Below are 21,519 nucleotides of genomic sequence, written 5' to 3'. Positions count from 1 at the left end.
CTCCACCTATACCCAACCACTACACTTTATTACTGGCTCATCTTATTAGTGACTTTGCAATATATTGCACATGTATAGTTTATTGCCTTGCCTCCAATCTTTGTACACGCCCACTGCGCCCGGCTATTGGTTATTGGCTTTTTTTGAGTATATGCTTTTGTGATATTTTATATGTTTTACGTATTAATTCATTGTAATTGATATGTATTTATGTTGTTGTATTTTATTGTTATATTATTGGGCTTGGTCCCCATGTAAGCCACACCAAGTCCCTTCAGCAAGATAGGGTGGGGTATAAGAATAAGGACAGGTTGCTTACCTGTAACCATGTTTCTTCGAGTGTACTCTGTGAATTCACACTAATGGAGAGGCTGCGCCTGCGCAGGTCCCAACGGAAACTCTTCCCAAGCTGAAGTTTAAATTTTGGCGGTAGCCACGCCCCTCCGTCCCCGGAGGGCATATAAGGCAGCCCTCGGCGTGTCCTCCTCAGTTCCTACGCCGCTAAGGCAACGAGAAAGGAAGAGGGTTTGCCAGAGGGGAAGGAAGGGCGGGCTTGTGTGAATTCACAGAGTACACTCGAAGAAACATGGTTACAGGTAAGCAACCTGTCCTTTTTCTTCGTGTACTCTGTGAATGCACACTAATGGAGACTAGCAAGCTTAGGTCTCGGAGGCGGGCTAAGCAAACCCTGACAACGAGAAACTGTCCAAACATATGTTTATTAGACATGAAAAATATGAAAAACATGAAAAAACCATGGTCCGAGGACCCAATAAAGTATTGCATCAATACACACCAAGTACCGAGAACAGACCGGTAAGGCATGATATAACCCTTGTAAGAGTACATGTGTAGGCAGGAACATCATTCTCCAAGGGAGAAGGTAGTAACCAATAAGGCACAAATTGTCAGAGAACAGTGCAAACATGTACTGAACAGGAGAAAAAACAATGAAGAAAGGCACCTGAGAAGAAGGGGCAGCCACAGAGAAGTCATAAGAGCAGAAGGTTTAGGACAAGCAAGAAGATAAAACTGCTCTAGCAAAGGCTGAGTCCTTCAAAGTCCTTTGGTCTACCCTATAGTGAGACACAAATGTAAGGGGGTTGGACCAGATTGCTGCTCTGCAAATAGAGTCCAGTGGAATGCCCCTTAGGAAGGCAGTCGACGTGGAGAGACCTCTTGTCGAACGCGGGCGAACCGACGGGGGGGGAGGTCGTTTGGCTAGTTCATAGGCCAGTTCAATGGCCTGGGCAATCCAATGGGACAGTCTCTGTGAAGAAATGGGATTGCCCAGTTTATCCGGAGCATGGGCCACAAAAAGTTTTGGGGTCTTTCGAATGTCCTTAGTACGGTCCCGGTAGAAGAGAAGTGCTCTACGCACATCAAGGAGGTGCAGTCTCCGCTCAAGGGAAGACGAGGGGTCCGGGAAGAAGGCGGGAAGGACAATGTCCTGGTTAAGGTGAAAGGCCGAGACCACCTTGGGGAGGAAGGTGATGTCCGGACGGAGAACGGCGCGGTCGTGATGAAAACGGAGGTAGGGTTCATCAACCCGAAGGGCCGCCAGCTCCGAGGGTCTGCGCGCTGAGGTTATGGCCACCAAGAAGGCAACTTTCCAAGAAAGGAGACGTAGGTCGGTCGAGGCCAAAGGTTCAAAGGGAGAAGCAGTGAGCTGGGAAAGGACAAGCTCGAGGTTCCAGCCCGGGGTAGGAGGTTGGGCCGGTGGGCAGATGTTGTTGTATCCCTTTAAGAAGGTCTTGACGAGGTGATCGGAAAACAATGATGGTCTACCATGCTGTTGAAAGCACCAGGATAGAGCGGCCAGGTAAGATTTCATAGAGGCAAGAGAAAGCTTTTGTTCTGCTAGAGACATAAGGAAGTCCAGCACAATCGGTACCGAGGTTGGGAAAGCAGTGATCCCTCGGGAGCGAAGAAAGGAACGAAAGCGAGAGACTTTATAAGTGTAGGCCCTGGTTGTAGCCGGCTTGTGAGCTGCGCGGAGGACCTCTTGTAAGTTCTGCGGGAGGGAGGTCAGGCGAGAATCCTCCAAGCAGTGAGATGTAGAGAGGGGAGATCCGGATGCAGAATCTGGCCGTTTTCTCTGGATAAGAGGTGTGGTAGGAGAGGCAGAGTGAAGAAGGTCGCCTTGGAAAGACGAAGAAGAGCCGGGAACCACGGTTGACGAGGCCAGGCTGGCGCTATCAGGATCGCCGACATCGGTACCGACCGGAGCTTCTGGAGGACCTTCGGTATCAGAGGAAAAGGCGGAAAGAGATAGATTGGTTCTGCCGACCAGTCGAGAAGGAAGGCGTCTCCCAGGCAGCCTGGAGAGGAGGACGGGAGAAGTCTTGCCCCGTACCGAGGCAGCTGAGCGTTCTGGGGAGAAGCGAAGAGGTCTAGGGTGGGGAAACCCCATTTGAGAAAGAGAGAAAGAAGAGTCTCGGGGTCGAGCATCCACTCGTGGGAGGAAGTCGTCATTCTGCTGAGGGCATCTGCCAAGTCGTTGTGGATCCCGGGAAGGTGAGTCGCCGAGATTTGGATGTTGTGGGCTATGCACCAATGCCACAGCTGGGAGGAGAGAAGCATCAGCTTCCTTGAGCCCGTGCCGCCCTGTTTGTTGATGTAGAATACTGCTACTGTGTTGTCTGACTGTACGAGGACAGATCTTTGGGAGATCAGGCGGGAGAAGGCTTTCAGAGCCTTGAAGATAGCAAGGAGTTCGAGAAAGTTTATGTGATTGGCCTTCTCGGAGGGAGACCAGAGGCCCCGAACAGTGAGGCCCTTCATGTGGGCTCCCCAGCCGAAATTGGATGAGTCTGTGGTTATGGTGATCGAGGGAGGAACCGAGTGAAACGGAAGACCCCTGCAGACGTTGGAGAGGGACTTCCACCAGAGAAGCGACCGACGAACATGAGGCGGGATCGAGAGAAACCTCGAGTTGGGGTGGCGAAATGGCTTGAAAACATCTATGAACCACCTCTGCAGGGACCGGAGACGGAGCCTGGCGAACGGGGTCGTGAGGACTGTGGAGGCCATGTGGCCCAGCAGTATTTGGATGGATCGAGCCCGAACCCTTCGGTGGGTCTCGCAGAAGATGATTTGATGACGGAGAGCTAGAAACCTGTCGAGCGGGAGCGAGACAGTCTGAGCGATTGAGTCGAACAGGGCGCCGATGAAACGGATCTTGTTCGACGGGTTGAGGTGAGATTTGTCGTGGTTTAGCTGGAGACCGAGAGAATCTAGAAGAGAGAGGGTGTAGCCGACGTGTCGACGGAGTAGGACAGGGTCGGATCCGACCAGAAGCCAGTCGTCTAGATAGGGAAAAACTGTGATCCCCTGGAGCCGGAGGTGGGCAGCCACGACAGCGACGACTTTGGTAAAGACCCTTGGGGCGGTAGCGAGGCCAAAGGGTAAAACGGTGAACTGGTAGGTTTGGTCGAGGATCTTGAAAGAGAGGAAGCGCCTGTGGTTTTCTCGAATCGCCACGTGGAAATAGGCGTCTCGGAGGTCTATAGACACGAAGTAGTCTCCGCGGTGAAGCATCGGGAGGATGGAGGCGATGGAGACCATCCTGAACTTGGTTGGGCGTATGAAGACATTGAGCATGCGTAAGTCTAGAATTGGGCGGAGGCCCCCACCCCTCTTCGGGACCGTAAAGTACCTGGAGAAGAAGCTTTGAGGGTCCTGTGCCGATGGAGAAGGCCGAATAGCCCCTTTGGCGAGGAGAGCGTCGACCTCTGCGAGAATTTCTTGAGAGGGGTTGGAGAGAAGGACCTGACCGGTGGGAGGGAGTTCTTCGAATTCTAAGGCATAGCCTTCTTGGACAATTTTTAGAACCCAGGCATCTGAAGTAATAGATTTCCACCGGTGAAAGAAGGGAGCCAGGCGGTCTATAAAGAGACCATGAGGTTGATTTGGTGGAGGAGAGGGGTGCGGAGGAGTGAGAACGACATCGGTACCGGAGAAGGAGTCTTTGGAAGGAGAGATGGCGTCAGGAACGCCGGATAGGTTGACCAGCGGTGGGGGTGACCCGGCCGCGTTGTCTTTGAGGTTGTGCGGCCCGACGGGGCTGTTGGCGATTTTGGTTGTTCGATACCGAGGGACGTCTGAAAGATTGCTGGCGGTAAGAAGGAGGCGGGAAGCGTCGAAAGCGTTGAGGAAACCACTTGGTGCGGTGAGCCTGGGGTTGATCGCCGCATTTAGTGGCTAGAACTTTAAAGTCATGGTTGGTTTTAAGTTTGTCATCGGTGCCAGCATTAAAGAGGCCCATGGCGTCGAAGGGGAGGTCCTCGATGACCTGCCTCGAGGAAGAAGATAAGCCGGAAGATCTCAGCCAGGCGTGGCGGCGAATGGCAATGGCGTGGGCGATCATCTTGCCGGCCGTGTCGCCAGTATGCTTAGCCATCTGGATTTGATGATGCGCTAAGGAATCGGCCTCTTGTTGGAGGGTGGACATGACCGACCGGTCTTCGTCGGACAACTTCGCGAAGAAGGGCTGAGCTTTTTCCCAGAGGATCTGCTGGTATGCCCCCATACAGGCCCCATAGTTCGCCATTCTACAAAGTAGAAGGGCTCCGGAGTAGAGCTTTCTGCCGACCGCGTCGAACCTTTTACCCTCTCTGTCTGCAGGGGTAGTGGATTCACGACCGGAGGACTGAGAGGCCTTCACGACCATGGAATTCGGGTCGGGGTGGTGTTTAAGCCATTCTAAGGTGTCGTCATCCGTACGATACCAAGACTCGATTCTCTTCGAGGTAGGGGGGATCGAGGAGGGGGTTTTCCACGAAGATTGGATAACATCGAGGAGATAGGGTAAGAACGGCAACAGCGTGGCTGGAGGGGCCTGGGCTTGGACCCGTTTGAAAACCGGGTCAGTTACTGCTTTGGAAGTCTGTTTAATTTCTAAACCCAGGGCATCAGCCATTCTAATCATTTGCTCGGAGAAAGCCCGAATGTTGTCGGTAGGCGAAGGAGGATCCACCTCATAGGCATCATGGGGAGGAGAGAGATCGAGGCCTAAGGATACCACCGAGGCCGAGAGAGCAGAATCCGGGCGATCAATTTCTATCTCATCGTCCCCAGCCCCTTGAGGGGACTGGGGGGGAGATGACAATACAGTCTCTGGTGGCGGCACCGCCTCAAGAGCAGGAGCTATCTGCAGCCGAGTTTGTTTGGAGGCCGAAGCCTGGACCGCTCGAGCCAGGCGAGTGGTTTGTCTACCCCGTTCCGGTGTCGAGGTCGGGGGAAAAAGCTGCTGACGAGATGAACGATGAGAAGCAGCAGGTCGAGGAGATGGGACCCTGACCACTGTCTGAGTGGAGTGGTGGGGTGAGTCCTGCAACTCGCCGTCCGAGAGTTGGTGAGGAGAAGGCTGGCGAGGTCGCTGAGCGGGAGCGATCGGAGAAGACCTTCTAGAAGAAGTTGCCGAAGAAGGGACATCCATCTTGGAGGAGGCAGAAGAGGAAGAGCGTTGGGTTGCCCTCTTCTTAGCGAGCGGTTGTTTTGATGGAACCCTCAGGGATTTACCCGGTGTGGGAGGGATCATTGCTGAGTCGGATTGGGTCCGACGAGCTTCCTCATGAGCCCTTTTAAAGGCGATCTTCATCGCGGAGGTCGATGGAGGAGCCCCGAGCTGGGATCGAGCCGAGGAAACGGAAGCTACCGAGCTCGACGTCGAGGAAGGACCGACCCGACCAGAACGTGTCGACACCGTGGCCGTGGTGAGAGTGCACGGTGGTTTAGCGGCCTTGGACGACCTGGAGGCTCTGGACGCCTTAGACGAGACCGAAGGGGCTTTAGCCGCTGAAGACGACATCGATTCTGGGTTAAGCGGCGACTTCGTGCCCGAAGTCGACGGAGCGGGTTGAGGAGCGAGCGATTTTTCGTAGAGCGCCGCTCTAAGCCTCGCGGCTCTATTTTTTCGAGCCTGGGCCGTTAGGGCCAGGCAGAAACGGCAGGTACCGACGACATGTGCTTCTCCGAGGCAGTAGAGGCACTTGGCGTGGCCGTCGGAGTCAGGAATTTTAGCGGCACACTGAGTGCAGCGCTTGAAGCGAGTCGTAGACATGAGAATCCGAAGTGAACCTTGCGGCGGAAAAAAAGGAACTGAGGAGGACACGCCGAGGGCTGCCTTATATGCCCTCCGGGGACGGAGGGGCGTGGCTACCGCCAAAATTTAAACTTCAGCTTGGGAAGAGTTTCCGTTGGGACCTGCGCAGGCGCAGCCTCTCCATTAGTGTGCATTCACAGAGTACACGAAGAAAAAAGTTATTATTATTATTATTATTATTATTATTATTATTATTATTATTATTATTATTGGGGTTGTTGCATGTTTTCCAGGCTGTATGGCCATGTTCCAGAAGTATTCTCTCCTGATGTTTCGCCCACATCTATGGCAGGCATCCTCGGAGGTTATGAGGTATACTCTGAGGATGCCTGCCACAGATGTGGGTGAAACGTCAGGAGAGAATACTTCTGGAACATGGCCATACAGCCCGGAAAACACACAACGCCTCTGTGATCCCGGCCATGAAAGCCTTCGACAACACATTATTATTATTATTATTATTATTATTATTATTATTATTATTGGGTTCTTGACAGATTCTCATTCATAGGTCAAAGTCAACTTCACTAGAAATAACAACAGCGCTGCAATGTATTTTATACTTTTGAGTAGCTTCTGAGAATGTCCTGTATCAAGACTGCTGTCCTTTTTGCATTTGCTTAGCTGTGATGTAACTTTTCACAAAACAAAAGTAATTATTTTACTCAAACATATATAGAATGGCTGAAGCAACATCTTTCTTTGAGAATGACATTTATTTTATTGTTTTACTAGTTATATTCATTTATTTTATTCATTTACTATTTATATTCCTCCAATGAGCTTTAAGTGGCATTACTGGCTCTCCTCTGCTTTATTCTCAGAACGACTCAAGAAATAGGCTAGCCAGAGAGAGAGTCACTGGGGCATGAGGACCTATGAGTTACATGACTCAGTGAAGCCTGTTCTCACTGCAATACTCTAATAGGTTTGCAACAATGGCTCTCTTTGTTTTAATTGATTTCATTGATTTTCAGAAAACAAAATGAGTTGTCACAGTGCTGCTCCCTGAGCATGTGCCAAATCTCACCTGGCCCTGGATCAAACAGCTTTGGCATGTATGGTTGCCGGATAGTCACAGGAAACTTCACATGGTGATCCCCTGTTGTAAAGTTCACTGGAAAACAATGGTAAAAAGATACAAGCTTAGTTAGTATAGTACTCATTTAGTGGCTGTCAGCATTGGCCTTACGTTTAGACAAAGTGAGGTAGCAGCAGTTGGGAGCTGTTGCAATGTTGGAAGATACAGATATGTATCATGGCTCTGTCTTCCAGCTTCCAGAATTCTTCAGTTAACATCCACAAGGACTTTATTGACAATACAATTCTATTTCTAAATTGGGGACATAAAAATTAGGAGAGCTCAAGGTAAGCGTGTGTGGACTTGAATGTATCAAGTTGTGGACTCAGTTTAGTTCTGGTACTGAAAATAAATTCCTGAGCTCTGAATGTGTTCAGGAACACCGTGTTCTTATGTTCAAGGTTTTTTGCATCTGTTTTTGCAGTCAAAAGTCCTTGTAGGTTCAGTAAACAGAAGCAGAACTGGCAGAATATGAAGACTTCCCAACCCTGATTTAGACACAACACCCTTTAATCTATTACCTGCATGCTTTGCAATCACAGGTGAGTTTGTTTTCAAAAATTTAAAATTTCCACAAATGTATTGTTAAAGGCTTTCAATGGCTGGAATCACTGGAGTGCTGTGTGATTTCCAGGTTGTATGGTCGTATTCTAAGAGCATTTTCTCCTAACTTTTCACCTGCATCTGTGGCCGAGCATCTGAAGATGCCATCCACAGATGCAGGTGAAACATCAGGCGAAATTGCTGTTACAGCCACACAATACTTCAATTCCACAAATGTTTTAAAATGAGAGACACAAGACAATTATGTTTAAAACTGGAAAGATTTTACCAAGAATTAAACCAAGCTCCAAGAAGTTGATAAGTCACCTTCACTTCCAAAAACATACCATGTTGTCTCTTTCCAGCAATTGAAAGCAACATGGTAGCAGGTTTCTCCTTGGGTTGCTGCGAGTTTTCCAGGCTGTATGGCCATGTTCCAGAAGCATTCTCTCCTGATGTTTCACCCACATCTATGGCAGGCATCCATCTATTGATGCCTGCCATAGATGTAGGCGAAACTTCAGGAGAGTATGCTTCTGGAACATGGCCATACAGCCCGGGAAACCCACAAAAACCCAGTGATTCCAGCCATGAAAGCCTTTGACAACACAGGTTTCTCCTTAATTTGTGAGATCAGCAATATCAGTCCTTTGGATTACATCTCCCCGAATCCTAGAGAATCCCTCTTGTAACTCTCCTAAATTGTGCTTAACCATCTGTAGTAATCTAAATGCCAGTTGTTGTGACCACAAATGCCACAAGGAATAGTGAATGACATATTCCCGTAGTAATGCAGATCTCTCGGCACAAAAAGAACCATGCTGAATTGTGTTTATGTATGGATTCTTTAAAAAAAGAAATGTAATGCTCTGTTTGCACTACAAAAAAGCCCTCCCGCAAAGACTGTAGAATTTTGTTCAATTTGCAATCTGTTGTACGCCTCTTACATCACTAATATCTAAATGTGGGTCAAATGGAAAGGGAAGCTTGTCCAGTAGGGAGAATTTGTCCAGTAGTAGCAAAATCAACTCACCAATGTCCACTGTATCCAGTAAGTACTCTGTACTAGTGTATGTGACATGCTTCAAGATGTGGTTTAGCAGGTCCACATGAGCAGTAGAGATGATCAGTTTTTTCATGCCTCGCCCATTCATTACGTCTTGAGGAACATCAGCAAGTGTGTCTAAGGTACCAAAGGATGCCTCTAATGTCACCTACAATGTTTGCAGAACATCAAAAGCACAACAAATCTTAGCAGCAAAGAAATGTTGCTTCTCCAGTTGAACCAGATTAGTTTAGAGCAGGTCTGCACAACCTGTGGCCCTCCAGCTCCTAGAATTCCTGACCATTGGACAAACTGGTTAGGTCTTCTAGAAGCTGGAGTCCGAAACATCTGAAGCACTACAAGTTAGAATCATAGAGTTGGAAGAAATCTCGTGGAACATCCAGTCCAATTCCCTGCCTAGAAGCAGGAAAATTGCATTCAAAGCACCCGACAGATGGCCATCCAGCATCTGTTTAAAAGCCTCCTAAGTTGTGCAGGTCTGGTCCAGAGCTTGGAAAAGTTACTACAGTTTTCACATTCCACCAGCCAACCATTTGCTTTCCCGCCTACCCCTTTCATTCATATATTCACTATAAAGCCTTCTACTTTTATTTACCAAATATTCCAGTAAGTTCAATAACTATTTCCCACCCATTTGAGGAAACATTTACCACACTTTCTTTGGCTATTGGCTTAGACCAGGCATGGGCAAACTTTGGCCCTCCAGGTGTTTTGGAGGTCAACTTCCACGAGTCCAAAATACCTTGCAGGCCAAAGTTTGCCCATGCTTGGTTTAGACTAATCACAAAGCAGATAAGGAGTGAGCAATGGGCCAGTAACCAGGAGATGAATTTCCTAAGGTGGTTTATTTCCTCTTTACGTATTTTGCAGCATCACCTTTTAACCACAAAGACAGTGCACTAGCACTTGTTTCTTAAATGCAAGCATTGCCTATCATGTTCAATGTCTGTAATGCTCTCAGAAGTACATTGCATCACGATGCAACTTCAATCTGAGGGACATCTGCTGAGTGGGATCTATTCAGTTTGATGTCCAGTTGGAATTGAGGCATATACGTATTTAAATTATATGCAATAAAATGTTAAGGCTCCTGCTTTTCCTTCCAATTATCCTTTCTCTTTAAACTAGACTTGAATGCCACAGTTCTTCAGATAGGATAGCTTCAAAGTGAGAATGTCTTTTGTAAAATAGGACCATGGCCACCTAACTTAGAGGTAGTCATCTCTGGGAACCAGTTTTTGCTCCCAGGATCTTCCTGGAGCTGCTGCAAAGGAAATAAAAGTGCAGCATTGGTTCTGAAAACTGGCATATTTTATGGCAAACAGGACAGGGAGACCTAATTTGAAAGAGGGAGCATCTAGGAGAGTCAGTTTGCTTTGGTTTTGTCTCAAAAAAATGTTTATCTGGGACTTCATGTGGTCCCAAGGCTGCACATCATTAGCATCTAACTCACCACATCACAAATTCCTAAAGGAAGGACATAATGAATGTCAAAATATTTCCATTTTCTGAGTCCACACCTCTTTAACACTCACACAATTGTGCCTCCTCCTTGTGATCTTTTGGCTTTTACAATGAACAAACTGAAGAACTCTTTGGTCAACAAAACCAGCCTTTCTTTGGCCAGTAAACAAGCACTTTCCATACTGAAAGTAGGCACCGAGCAAGCATGACTGATACCTGGATGGGAGTCAATAAAATGTCAGACAGAAACTAAGTTTACTACAAAACTGTGTCTTTCTCCCAAGACAAGGCTCATACAGATAAAATAATCTTCTCAAGAGAAGACCTCTCCCTTTCTTCCTTACAAAAGTAGAAAAGAGAGAAGACTTTCTCCTTCAGGCTTTAATATTTTGTTGGCCATGAATGTCTAGTTTGCCAACAGAGCTGTGCTGAGAACTGAAATTTTTGATAGTTATGCTCTTCAAGACTTTTCAAGAGAAACTAACCCAACTACATCACCTCTTTCCTCTCCTGCACAATATCTAGAAATGCTACTTCAAAAATTTGTAAAATACGTTACCTTCTGTTTCTCAGTATTTTCTCCATGGAAACTAAGCCCTTGAAGATGAAAAGCAAAGAGAAACGTTTAAGGCTGGAAACAAGAAATTAACAGCAAGGCACAATTTCATGTTCTATTTCCAAATGTTCATACTGTATTGCAAAGGAAGCATATGGACAGGGCAAATCTTGCTAAGGGCTGTGATATTGGTACCTGCTTCCCAGATTGGTTCTCAAAAACCAAACAGCATATTGGCCTTGGAAGCCTTTCCATGCCAGGACGGAGAAGACTTACCCAGCAGCATGCACGAGGGAGCGAGAGAAAGAGAAGGAGAGTAATTATTATTAGCTCCCATTGCCAAACACAAAAGTTGCAGTGGGAAAGCAGCCCTTTGTAAGACCCTGTTTAGTTCCCCAAACTATCATCATCATCATCAGCAGCAGCAGCAGAGGCAGCTCCCATTGCCGAACACAAAAGTTGGAATGGGAAAGCAGCTCTTTGTAAGACCCTATTTAGTCCACCAAACTACACAAGCGTAAACAAAATCCATGAATAATAACACAGTCCAACCCCAATTTTTTTTTCCTTGGTGTCCTCGTTTTCAGGGCTGTTCCTGGGGTTATTTGGGTGCTGATTTAGAAAATTACACTGGGTAGACCACATCAACTCTAGATTATTAAATATGGTTTTTTGTGGGCAAGCAGATGGAGACTACTGGATGGCATATGTTCTGTATCAGAAACTACAGCTGATGTGGTCTATCCAATGCAATTTTCTGAATCAGTGCCCCAAATAACCAAACCAAATCTAAAGTTGACCCAAAACTGATTCGTAACTCTTTTGGTACTAATGTTGGAGAGTGATCCCTGGTCAAAGTGGTCCCTGGCCAAGTAAATAATAATAATAATAATAATAATAATAATAATAATAATAATAAAGCTTTATTTATACCCCGCTCCATCTCCCGAAGGACTCAAGGCAGCTTTACACTGGGACAAGCCCAAAACAGTATTACATCAATAAAAACAGCAACACAATAAAATCACAATATAATAACACATCTTACAAAAGTTAAAATAACTTAAAACATAGATAGTAATCCAAGTGGTCCCTCCCTGGTTAAAAAAAAAAAAAGGTTGGGAAGCACTTTTCTATAGAAATAAATGAATTTTGACATATTTTCCCATTAACAAACCACAATAATTTGCCCTCAAAGATGGGTTTTTCAACTTGCATAATGAGTACCAAGAATGTTCTAAAATGGAATAGATGTACACTGATTTTCTGGATCCGGCACAGTCTGGCTTCAGGCCGGGGCATGGTACCGAGACAGCCTTGGTCGCCTTAGTCGATGATCTTCGCCGGGAACTGGACAGGGGAAGTGTGTCCCTGCTGGTTCTGCTGGACCTCTCAGCGGCCTTCGATACCGTCGATCACGGTATCCTTCTGGGACGCCTTGCGGGAATGGGACTTGGAGGTACTGTTCTGCAGTGGCTCCACTCATTCCTGGAGGGTTGGTCCCAGATGGTGTCATTGGGGGACGCCTGCTCGGCCCCACAACCATTGACTTGTGGGGTCCCGCAGGGCTCTGTATTGTCTCCCATGTTGTTTAACATCTACATGAAGCCGCTGGGAGAGATCATCAGGAGTTTCGGGGTCCGGTGTCATCTGTACGCAGATGATGTCCAGCTCTGTCACTCCTTCCCACCTGTCACTAAGGAGGCTGTTCAGGTCCTGAACCGGTGCTTGGCCGCTGTGTCGGACTGGATGAGGGCCAACAAATTGAAATTGAATCCAGACAAGACAGAGGTCCTCCTGGTCAGTCGGAAGGCCGAACAGGGTATAGGGTTACAGCCTGTGCTGGATGGGGTCACACTCCCCCTGAAGGCGCAGGTGCGCAGTCTGGGGGTGATCCTGGACTCATCGTTGAGCCTGGAGCCCCAGGTCTCAGCGGTGGCTCGGGGAGCCTTCGCACAATTAAAACTTGTGCGCCAGCTGCGACCGTACCTTGGGAAGCCAGACTTGGCCACGGTGGTCCACGCCCTTATTACATCCCGTTTAGACTACTGCAACGCACTCTACGTGGGGCTGCCTTTGAAGACTGTTCGGAAGCTTCAGTTAGTCCAACGGGAGGCTGCCAGGTTAATAACTGGAGCGGCGTACGGGGAGCGTACCACTCCTCTGTTACGTCAGCTCCACTGGCTGCCGATTAGCTACCGAGCACAATTCAAGGTGCTGGCTTTAGCCTATAAAGCTCTAAACGGTTCCGGCCCAGCTTATCTGTCCGAACGTGTCTCCCGCTATGACCCACCTCGAAGCTTAAGATCGTCGGATGAGGCCCTGCTCGCGGTCCCGTCAGCCTCACAGGTGCGGCTAGCGGGGACGAAAGACAGGGCCTTTTCAGTAGTGGCTCCCCGCCTATGGAACGCCCTCCCCATTGAAATCAGGCAGGCTCCCTCCCTCCTATCCTTCCGTAGGAAGGTAAAAACTTGGTTGTGGGGCCAGGCTTTCGAATAAGAATCAGCAGCATTAATTACTATTATGTATGCTGGAACTCAATTGACAGACCCAGTCGTTTAAACTTGTACACGCCTATATTTTATAAATGCATTTTATGAATGTTATATGTAAGTTAATTTTTTAACTGATTTATAGTGTATTGTACTGTTTTTATATGTCTGTTTTATTGTAAGCCGCCCTGAGTCCCCTGTTGGGTGAGAAGGGCGGGATATAAATATTGTAATAAATAAATAAATAATAATAATAATAATAATAATAACTTTATTTTTATACCCCGCCTCTATCTCCCCGAAGGGGACTCAGGGCGGCTTACATGGGGCCAAGTCCGAATAAAAACAGTAGCAGTATAAAACACAGCAATAGACAACAACTTGCACAATAAAAAAAATAAAAAAATAAAAAAAAAACATTAGCCAATAAAAAACAAGAACTAATAAAAACATGGATTAAAACTGAGAGATTGTAAAAGTAGACTGGGTAAAGTGCACCATATAAATATTGTAGACACAAGGTGACTGATAAAGTGCTGCAAATTCTGGAAGCGCAAATTGGGATGGGAATAGACCCTGTGTCTATATCGAGTTGACAAAGGTAAAAGGTGCAAACCGGTACAAGAATGGTCACAGATTCAGATTGCTTCTGGATGAGCAATCTTTATCTAAAGGCTTGAGTAAAGAGCCAGGTTTTCAAGCTCTTTCTGAATGCTACCAGGGTGGGGGCTTGCCTGATTTCCCTGGGGAGCGAGTTCCAGAGCCGGGGGGCCACCACGGAGAAGGCCCTCTCTCTCGTCCCCACCAACCGTGCTTGTGACGGAGGTGGGAGCGAGAGGAGGCCCTCCCCCGACGAACGAAGAGATCGTGCAGGTTCGTAGGGGGAGAGGCGATCCCTAAGGTAGGAGGGTCCCAAACCGTTCAGGGCTTTGTAGGTGATCACGTGCACCTTGAATTGGGTCCGGAAGGTGAACGGCAGCCAGTGGAGCTCCTTAAGCAGGAGGGTTGACCGCTCCCTATAATTTGCTCCAGTTAGAAGCAAGGCTGCCGAACGTTGAACTAGTTGGAGTTTCCGGGCCGTCTTCAAGGGCAGCCCCACGTAGAGTGCATTGCAATAGTCCAGTCTAGAGGTAACTAAGGCATGGACCACCGTGGTCAGATCAGACTTCACGAGGTAAGGTCGCAGTTGGCGCACAAGTTTTAATTGTGCAAAGGCCCTCCCGGCCACGGCCGACACCTGAGCATCAAGTGTCAGTGCTGAGTCCAGGAGGACCCCCAAACTGCGGACCTGCGCCTTCAGGGGGAGTGCGACCCCGTCAAGCACAGGTAGCCACCCAATACCCCGATCGGACATACGACTGACCTGGAGGACCTCTGTCTTGTCGGGATTAAGCTTCAGCTTATTCGCCCTCATCCAGCCCATCACAGCTGCCAAGCACTGGTTCAGTATCTGGGGGGCTTCCTTGGAGTTCGGTGGAAAGGAGTAGTAGAGTTGAGTGTCATCTGCGTAGAGATGGCACCGAACTCCAAAACTCCGGATGACCTCTCCCAGCGGTTTCATGTAGATGTTAAAAAGCATGGGGGACAGAATGGAACCTTGCGGGACCCCACAGGTCAAAGGCCAGGGGTCTGAGCAGGTGTCCCCCAGCTTCACCAACTGGGAACGGTCCTCCAGGAAGGACTGAAGCCACGACAGAGCCATGCCCCCAAGGCCCATCCCGGAGAGCCGTCCCAGAAGGATACCATGGTCGATGGTATCGAAAGCCACTGAGATGTCCAAGAGAACCAGCAGGGTCACACTCCCCCTGTCCAGCTCCCTGCGGAGGTCATCCACCAAGGCGACCAAAGCCGTCTCAGTACTGTGCCCAGGTCTAAAGCCAGACTGCGATGGGTCCAGAAAATCGGTGTCATCCAGGAAACCCTGGAGCTGCGAGGCAACCACCCGCTCCAGGACCTTGCCCAAGAAAGGGAGGTTCGAGATTGGTCTGTAGTTGTTTAGAATGGCCGAATCAAGGGAGGCCTTCTTCAATATAGGCCTCACTATGGCCTGTTTGAGGACAGATGGAAATTTGCCTTGATCCAAAGAGGCATTAATTATCATCACAAACCACTCTACCAACCCTCCTCTGGCCGATTTAAATAGCCACGAGGGGCAAGGGTCTGCAGAGCAAGTGGTCGCTCTCACCGCCCCAAGGATCCTGTCCACGTCATCCGGGCGAACAAGCTGAAACGAATCCCACAAGTTCGAACAGACAGGTGCCTCAGTTACCTCTTTTGGCACTGCAACAAAACTAGCATCCAAGTCGAAGCGAGTCTGAGCGACTTTGTCTGCAAAGTGGTGCGCGAACTCGCTGCACCGAGTTGCCGAGTCTTCGGGTGCCCCTCCCCCCTCAGGAGGGTGAAGGAGCTCCCCGACAACCCGAAACAACTCCGATGGTCTGTTAGTTGCAGACGCTATGCGGGCAGTCGTGAAGGTCTTCCTGGCTGCCCGCAAAGCCGCGGAGTAGGCCCTAATAGCGGCTCTAGCCCGTGCTCGGTCAGAAACGCTACGAGTTTTCCGTCAGTGGCACTCTAGTCCCCTCCTCGAGCGCTTCATCACTGCCAGCTCCTCCGTGAACCAGGGAGCCGAAGTGACTCTTCACAATGAGAGGGGACGTTCGGGGGCGATCATGTCAATTGCCCTGGACATCTCGCTATTGTAGCGATCTACCAAGGCATCGACAGGATCGTCAGCCTCCATGACAGGAAGATCCCCAAGAGACCTCAAGAATCCATCTGGATCCATCAGTCTCCTGGGGCGGACCATCTTAATGGGTCCACCACCCCTGCGGAGGTTTGAGGTCACAGTGAGTCTTAAACTGATCAGGTGGTGATCGGACCATGACAACGGAAGAATATTTTGCTCTTCCACTCCGACCTCACCATCTGCCGCAACAAAAACCAGGTCAAGTGTGTGTCCAGCTTGATGAGTGGGACCAGATATCACTTGGGACAGTCCCATGGTCGTCATGGCGGCCATGAAGTCTTCAGCTGCACCAGTTAATGTGGCCTCGGCATGAATATTAAAGTCCCCCAGCACTACCAGCCGCTGAGAGACCAAAGCCGCACCAGAGATCACCTCTGCCAGCTTGGGCAGGGAGACTGCCGTGTCGCGGGGTGGACGGTACACCAGCAGAATCCCCAAACTGTCCCGGGTACCCACCTTAAGATGGACACACTCAAAACCTGCAGATTGCGGGATGGCGCACCTGACCAGGGAGATTGTCTGCCGAAAGACCACCGCAACCCCACCTCCCCGCCCCCCGGCTCTGGCCTGCTGTTGCACCCCGAAACCTGGAGGACACAGCTGGGCAAGATTTACCCCGCCGGGCTCATCCAACCAGGTCTCGGTGATGCAAGCCAGATCCGCCGCTTCATCCAGGATCAAATCCTGGATGATAGCTGATTTACCATTGACGGATCTGGCATTAAATAGCAGGACCTTCAAACGGAGGGGACTGTCATGGAGGCTACCACTCCTATCCTTCTCCAGGGTCGCAAGAACTCTGTTGCGCTTATCCCTGGGATAAAGGTGACCACTCCTCCTCCTCCCCCACACGACCTCAATGGTCTCCCCCAGGCTCCGGTCCACTCCCCCCAGGGCGACAGGCAGGATAGAGCTCTCATTGCGATGCCCTAGTCAGCTGTCCATAAATGGGGAGCGACTCAGGATTCTATCCTGCTTAGAGTCTGAGAATGAATCCTGTAATGATGAGATGATGGAGCAGTCAGGGGAACTAGATTGACTAAACAAGAGCAATGTCTCTGGGCGGGAATCGAGAATAGATTGGGAAGGGTCTAGAGTTGAAATGGGGGACACTACACAAGATTCTAAGAGTGGAGGGGACCTAGATAAAGAGTCATGGGCACTAACCATTCTGGAACTAATGGTACCTTGAAAATGCAGTTCCGAACCTGCCATCAAGGGGCGGATTGTGGGGTCCAGAAATACCTTCCTAATATTAATACCCCATGAATTCAACAGGGGTTTACGCGCCCAAAGTGCTTCAATTAAAGTGCTATCATCAAAGGTGATAACGAGACGTATGGAGCGGTCCTGAGCTTGAAAGTCCCTACGTAGCCATGAAATGAACTTAATTTTGACTACACTTGGGCTCACAGATAGTATTTGACCGAGGGACTCCTGTACCGCTCTCCTTGAGGTCCATCTGCCCCTATTCAACCATGAGTCTGTTATTTCAAACGCCAATTTTTCTAATTGAGGTAAATATTTTTGGTGGCGCATTGGGTCAAGTGTGCACAGGCCAGACTCGGATATTCCATGTGCAATTGTCCTTTTTAAACCCTGATCCGTAACCTTATGCCCAGCCCTCCCTTCTCCCCTGTAGTCATGAGGAAGCTGTCTCTCATTCTCAACGTCCCCATCTTCCTTCAAAAATTCCTCCTTATGTTCTGATTGCCATTCCCCACCCTCTCCATCAGAAGTCAAAGACCACTTATACTCGGTTGAAGTGGCAGTCGCGATGTCCTCTTCCTTCCCGATGTAACACTGACCAGGATTGCTCACCAAGAGGGAGATCCCTTTGAAGAGGTAGTCTATCTTCTCATTTAATGTAGCAAGTTGTGAGAAGACGAGGTCAAGCGACTTCCCCATAAGTTCACACAGGTGAGAAAGTTCAGTATTCCCATGAGTTCCCAACTGATTCATTTTCCTGTACAACTTTCACCAAAAACCTTCCAACAGTACCACTCAAAAAACCTTCAAAGGTATTCCACCCTTTCTCACTGATCTTTCTCAAACGTTCTAGAACCTACTCTCCTGAATAATAAATAAAATGTAGGTTTTAGAAGGGAAAGACTTAGGTTCCCATCTATAATAATAATAATATAATATAATATAATATAATATAATAACAACAACAACAACAACAACTTTATTTTTCTATCCCGCCACCATCTCCCCGTATGGGCTCGGGGTGGCTAACAGCAGGACAAAGCCTGAGAACAATAAAACATAGTAAAAGAGATTGAACATATTCAAAAAGGTTAAACACAATAAAAATCAAGCATGAATACAAATATAATACACTAGCTGTGCCCGGCCACGCGTTGCTGTGGCGAAGAATGGTGGTATGGGAAGTAAAGTATTGAGGAATTGGTGGTAGTTAAGGTAAAAGGTAAACGTTTTCCCCTGACGTTAATTCCAGTCATGTCTGATTCTGGGGGTTGGTGCTCATCTCCATTTCTAAGCCGAAGAGCCGTCGTTGTCTGTAGACTCCTCCAAGGTCATGTGGGATGACTGCATGGAGCGGCGTTACCTTCCCACCGGAGCAGTACCTATTGATGCACTCACATTTACATGTTTTTGAACTTCTGGGTTGGCAGAAGCTGGGGCTAACAGTGGGGGCTCTGTCAGTTCCCCCAATTCAAACCTGCGGCCTTTCGGTCCAGAAGTTCAGCAGCTCAGCGCTTTAACATGCTGTGCCATCAGGGGACATTATTTCCTAAAGGTTGTGAATATACAATATTTCTGATTATTTTGTTTTTTTTTTGTCTGTTGGAGGCAAGTATGAATGCTGCAATTAGGAAAAATGATTAGGATGTAATGGCCTTGCAGATTTAAAGCCTAGCTGTTTCCTCCCTGAGTGATTTTTTTGTTGGGAGGTGTTAGCTGGCCCTGATTGTTTCCTGTCTGGAATTACCTTGTTTTCAGAGTGGTGTTGTTTGCGATATTTTATATGCTTCTACTGTCTGTGGCCCTGAGAAAACAGAGGATTGGCCAGACTTTGATGATGGGAATCCTTTGTTAGGAGGTGTTAGCTGGCCCTGATTGTTTTCTGTGTGGAATTCCCCTATTTTCAGTGTTGTTCTTTATTTAGTGTTCTGATTTTAGAGATTGTATTGTTCTGTTTTATTATACCACATTAATTTTTATATATTCTGATTTTAGTGTTTTTGAATACTTGGAGCCAGATTGTATTCATTTTCACGGTTGACCGCAACACAATAATAATAATAATAATAATAATAATAATAATAATAATAGTAAGGATAGTAATGATAGTAATAATAATGACTTTGGTAATACATAGTGCTTCACTGCCTTCTCAGCTTCCTTTCTGGAAGAATCCTTTCTTGGGAGGTGTTAGCTGGCCCTGATTGTTTCCTTTGTGGAATTTCCAATTTCCTTGCTTTATTTACTTTCTTTATTTCTTTATTTCTTTATTACTGTCCTGGTTTTAGAGATTATATTGTTCTGCATTATTCTATCCTAGAAATTATTTCATATCAAAGTAGAATCTCACTTATCCAACATTCGCTTATACAATGTTCTGGATTATCCAACACAGTCTGCCTTTTCATAATCAATGTTTTTGTAGTCAGTGTTTCAAATTCATTGTGATATTTTACTGGTAAATTTGTAAATACAGTACAGTAGAGTCTCACTTATCCAACATAAGTGGGCTGGCAAAATGTTGGATAACCGAATATGTTGGATAATAAGGAGGCGTTAAGGAAAAGCCTATTAAATATCAAATTAGGTTATGATTTTACAAATGAAACACCAAAACATCATGTTAGACAACAAATTTGGCAGAAAAAGTAGTTCAATACGCAGTAATGCTATGTAGTAATTACTGTATTTATGAATTTAGCACCAAAATATCACGATATATTGAAAACATTGACTACAAAAATGCGTTGGATAATCCAGAACGTTGGATAAGCGAGTGCTGGATAAGTGAGACTCTACTGTAATTACTACATAGCATTACTGCGCATGGAACTACCTTTTCTGTCAAATTTGTTGTATAATATGATGTTTTGGTGCTTAATTTGTATAACAATTACCTAATTTGATGTTTAATCAGCTTTTCCTGAATCCCTTATTATCCAATATATTTACTTATCCTGCCGGCCTGTTTATGTTGGATAAGTGAGAGTCTACTGTATATTGATCATCTTATATTATCTGCTTAGAACTGGATTATATGAGGCCCCTTCTTCACAGTTGTATAAAATGCACACTGAAGTGGATTATATGGCAGTGTGGAGTCAAGATAATTCAGTGCAAAGCAGATAATATAAGATTATAAATGGGTTATATAGCTGTGTGGAAGGGCCTTGAGTCTACACTGCCATATAATCCAGTGCAAATTAGATAATCTGTGGAAGAAGCCTAAGTGAGGCCTAAATTTGCCTGTCCCCTAACTGAAACCTGGCTGTCCCTTGGTTGCTAGGCAACGAAGTGGGCAGAGATTAGCCCTCTAAACTGGCAGCAATTGGATAAAAACAATTATTGCTCTCCCTCTAATTAGGACTTTATTTTTCTTTTCTTTTTGTTGTATCAACCTAGAGGCGTGGATGATGGGTTGTGTTGCCAAATTTCGAGGTTGGGGGGCCTGTAGTTTTGTTGTTTTGTCCACTGCCCTGATGCCATCACTCTTTTATATATATAGACTAGCTGTGCCCAGCCACGCGTTGCTGTGGCGAAGTCTGGTGGTATGGGAAATAAAGTATTGAGGAATTGGTGGTAGTTAAGGTCAAGGGTAAAGGTTTTCCCCAGACATTAAGTCCAGTCGTGTCTTACTCTGGAGGTTGGTGCTCATCTCCATTTCTAAGCTGAAGAGCCGGCGTTGTCCGTAGACTCCTCCAAGGTCATGTGGGATGACTACATGGAGCGGTGTTACCTTCCCGCCGGAGCAGTACCTATTGATGGACTCACATTTGCATGTTTTCGAAATTCTGGGTTGGCAGAAGCTGGGGCTAACAGTGGGGGCTCTCTCCGCTCCCCCAATTCAAACCTGTGGCCTTTCGGTCCAGAAGTTCAGCAGCTCAGCGCTTTACCACGCTGCGCCATCAGGGGATATTATTTCCTAAAGGTTGTGAATATACAATATTTCTCATTGGGTTTTTTTGTTTGTTGGAGGCAAGTATGAATGCTGCAATTAGGAAAAATGATTAGGATGTAATGGCCTTGCAGCTTTAAAGCCTGGCTGTTTCCTCCCTGAGTGAATTTTTTGTTGGGAGGTGTTAGCTGTTTTTGTAGTCAGTGTTTTAAATTCATTGTGATATTTTAGTGGTAAATTTGTAAATACAGTACAGTAGAGTCTCACTTATCCAACATAAACGGGCCGGCAGAACGTTGGATAAGCGAATATGTTGGATAATGAGGAATTAAGGATAACCCTATTAAACATCAAATTAAGT

At 47.1% G+C, this 21,519-nt stretch overlaps 1 protein-coding gene across 4 annotated transcripts in view; it reads right to left on the bottom strand.

The window, feature by feature from the left end:
* The window catches only part of b4galnt2 (beta-1,4-N-acetyl-galactosaminyltransferase 2 (SID blood group)), a 52,857-nt gene that overhangs the window by 15,418 nt on the left and 15,920 nt on the right, over positions 1-21,519 (bottom strand). For all 4 annotated transcript variants that reach the window (XM_003222656.4, XM_062958170.1, XM_062958168.1 and 1 more), the window contains exons 5-7: positions 10,820-10,857; positions 8,764-8,944; positions 7,137-7,223 (exon numbers count right to left, since the gene is read on the bottom strand). In XM_003222656.4, coding sequence (XP_003222704.3) covers positions 7,137-7,223; positions 8,764-8,944; positions 10,820-10,857 — 306 coding nt within the window. The remainder of the gene's footprint in view (positions 1-7,136; positions 7,224-8,763; positions 8,945-10,819; positions 10,858-21,519) is intronic.

This window comes from Anolis carolinensis, chromosome 6 (assembly GCF_035594765.1).
Source record: "Anolis carolinensis isolate JA03-04 chromosome 6, rAnoCar3.1.pri, whole genome shotgun sequence".
In the NCBI taxonomy this organism is placed as follows: Eukaryota; Metazoa; Chordata; class Lepidosauria; order Squamata; family Dactyloidae; genus Anolis; species Anolis carolinensis.
Note: the sequence above shows the minus strand (reverse complement) of the source record. Positions and strands in the feature narration are given on the sequence as shown.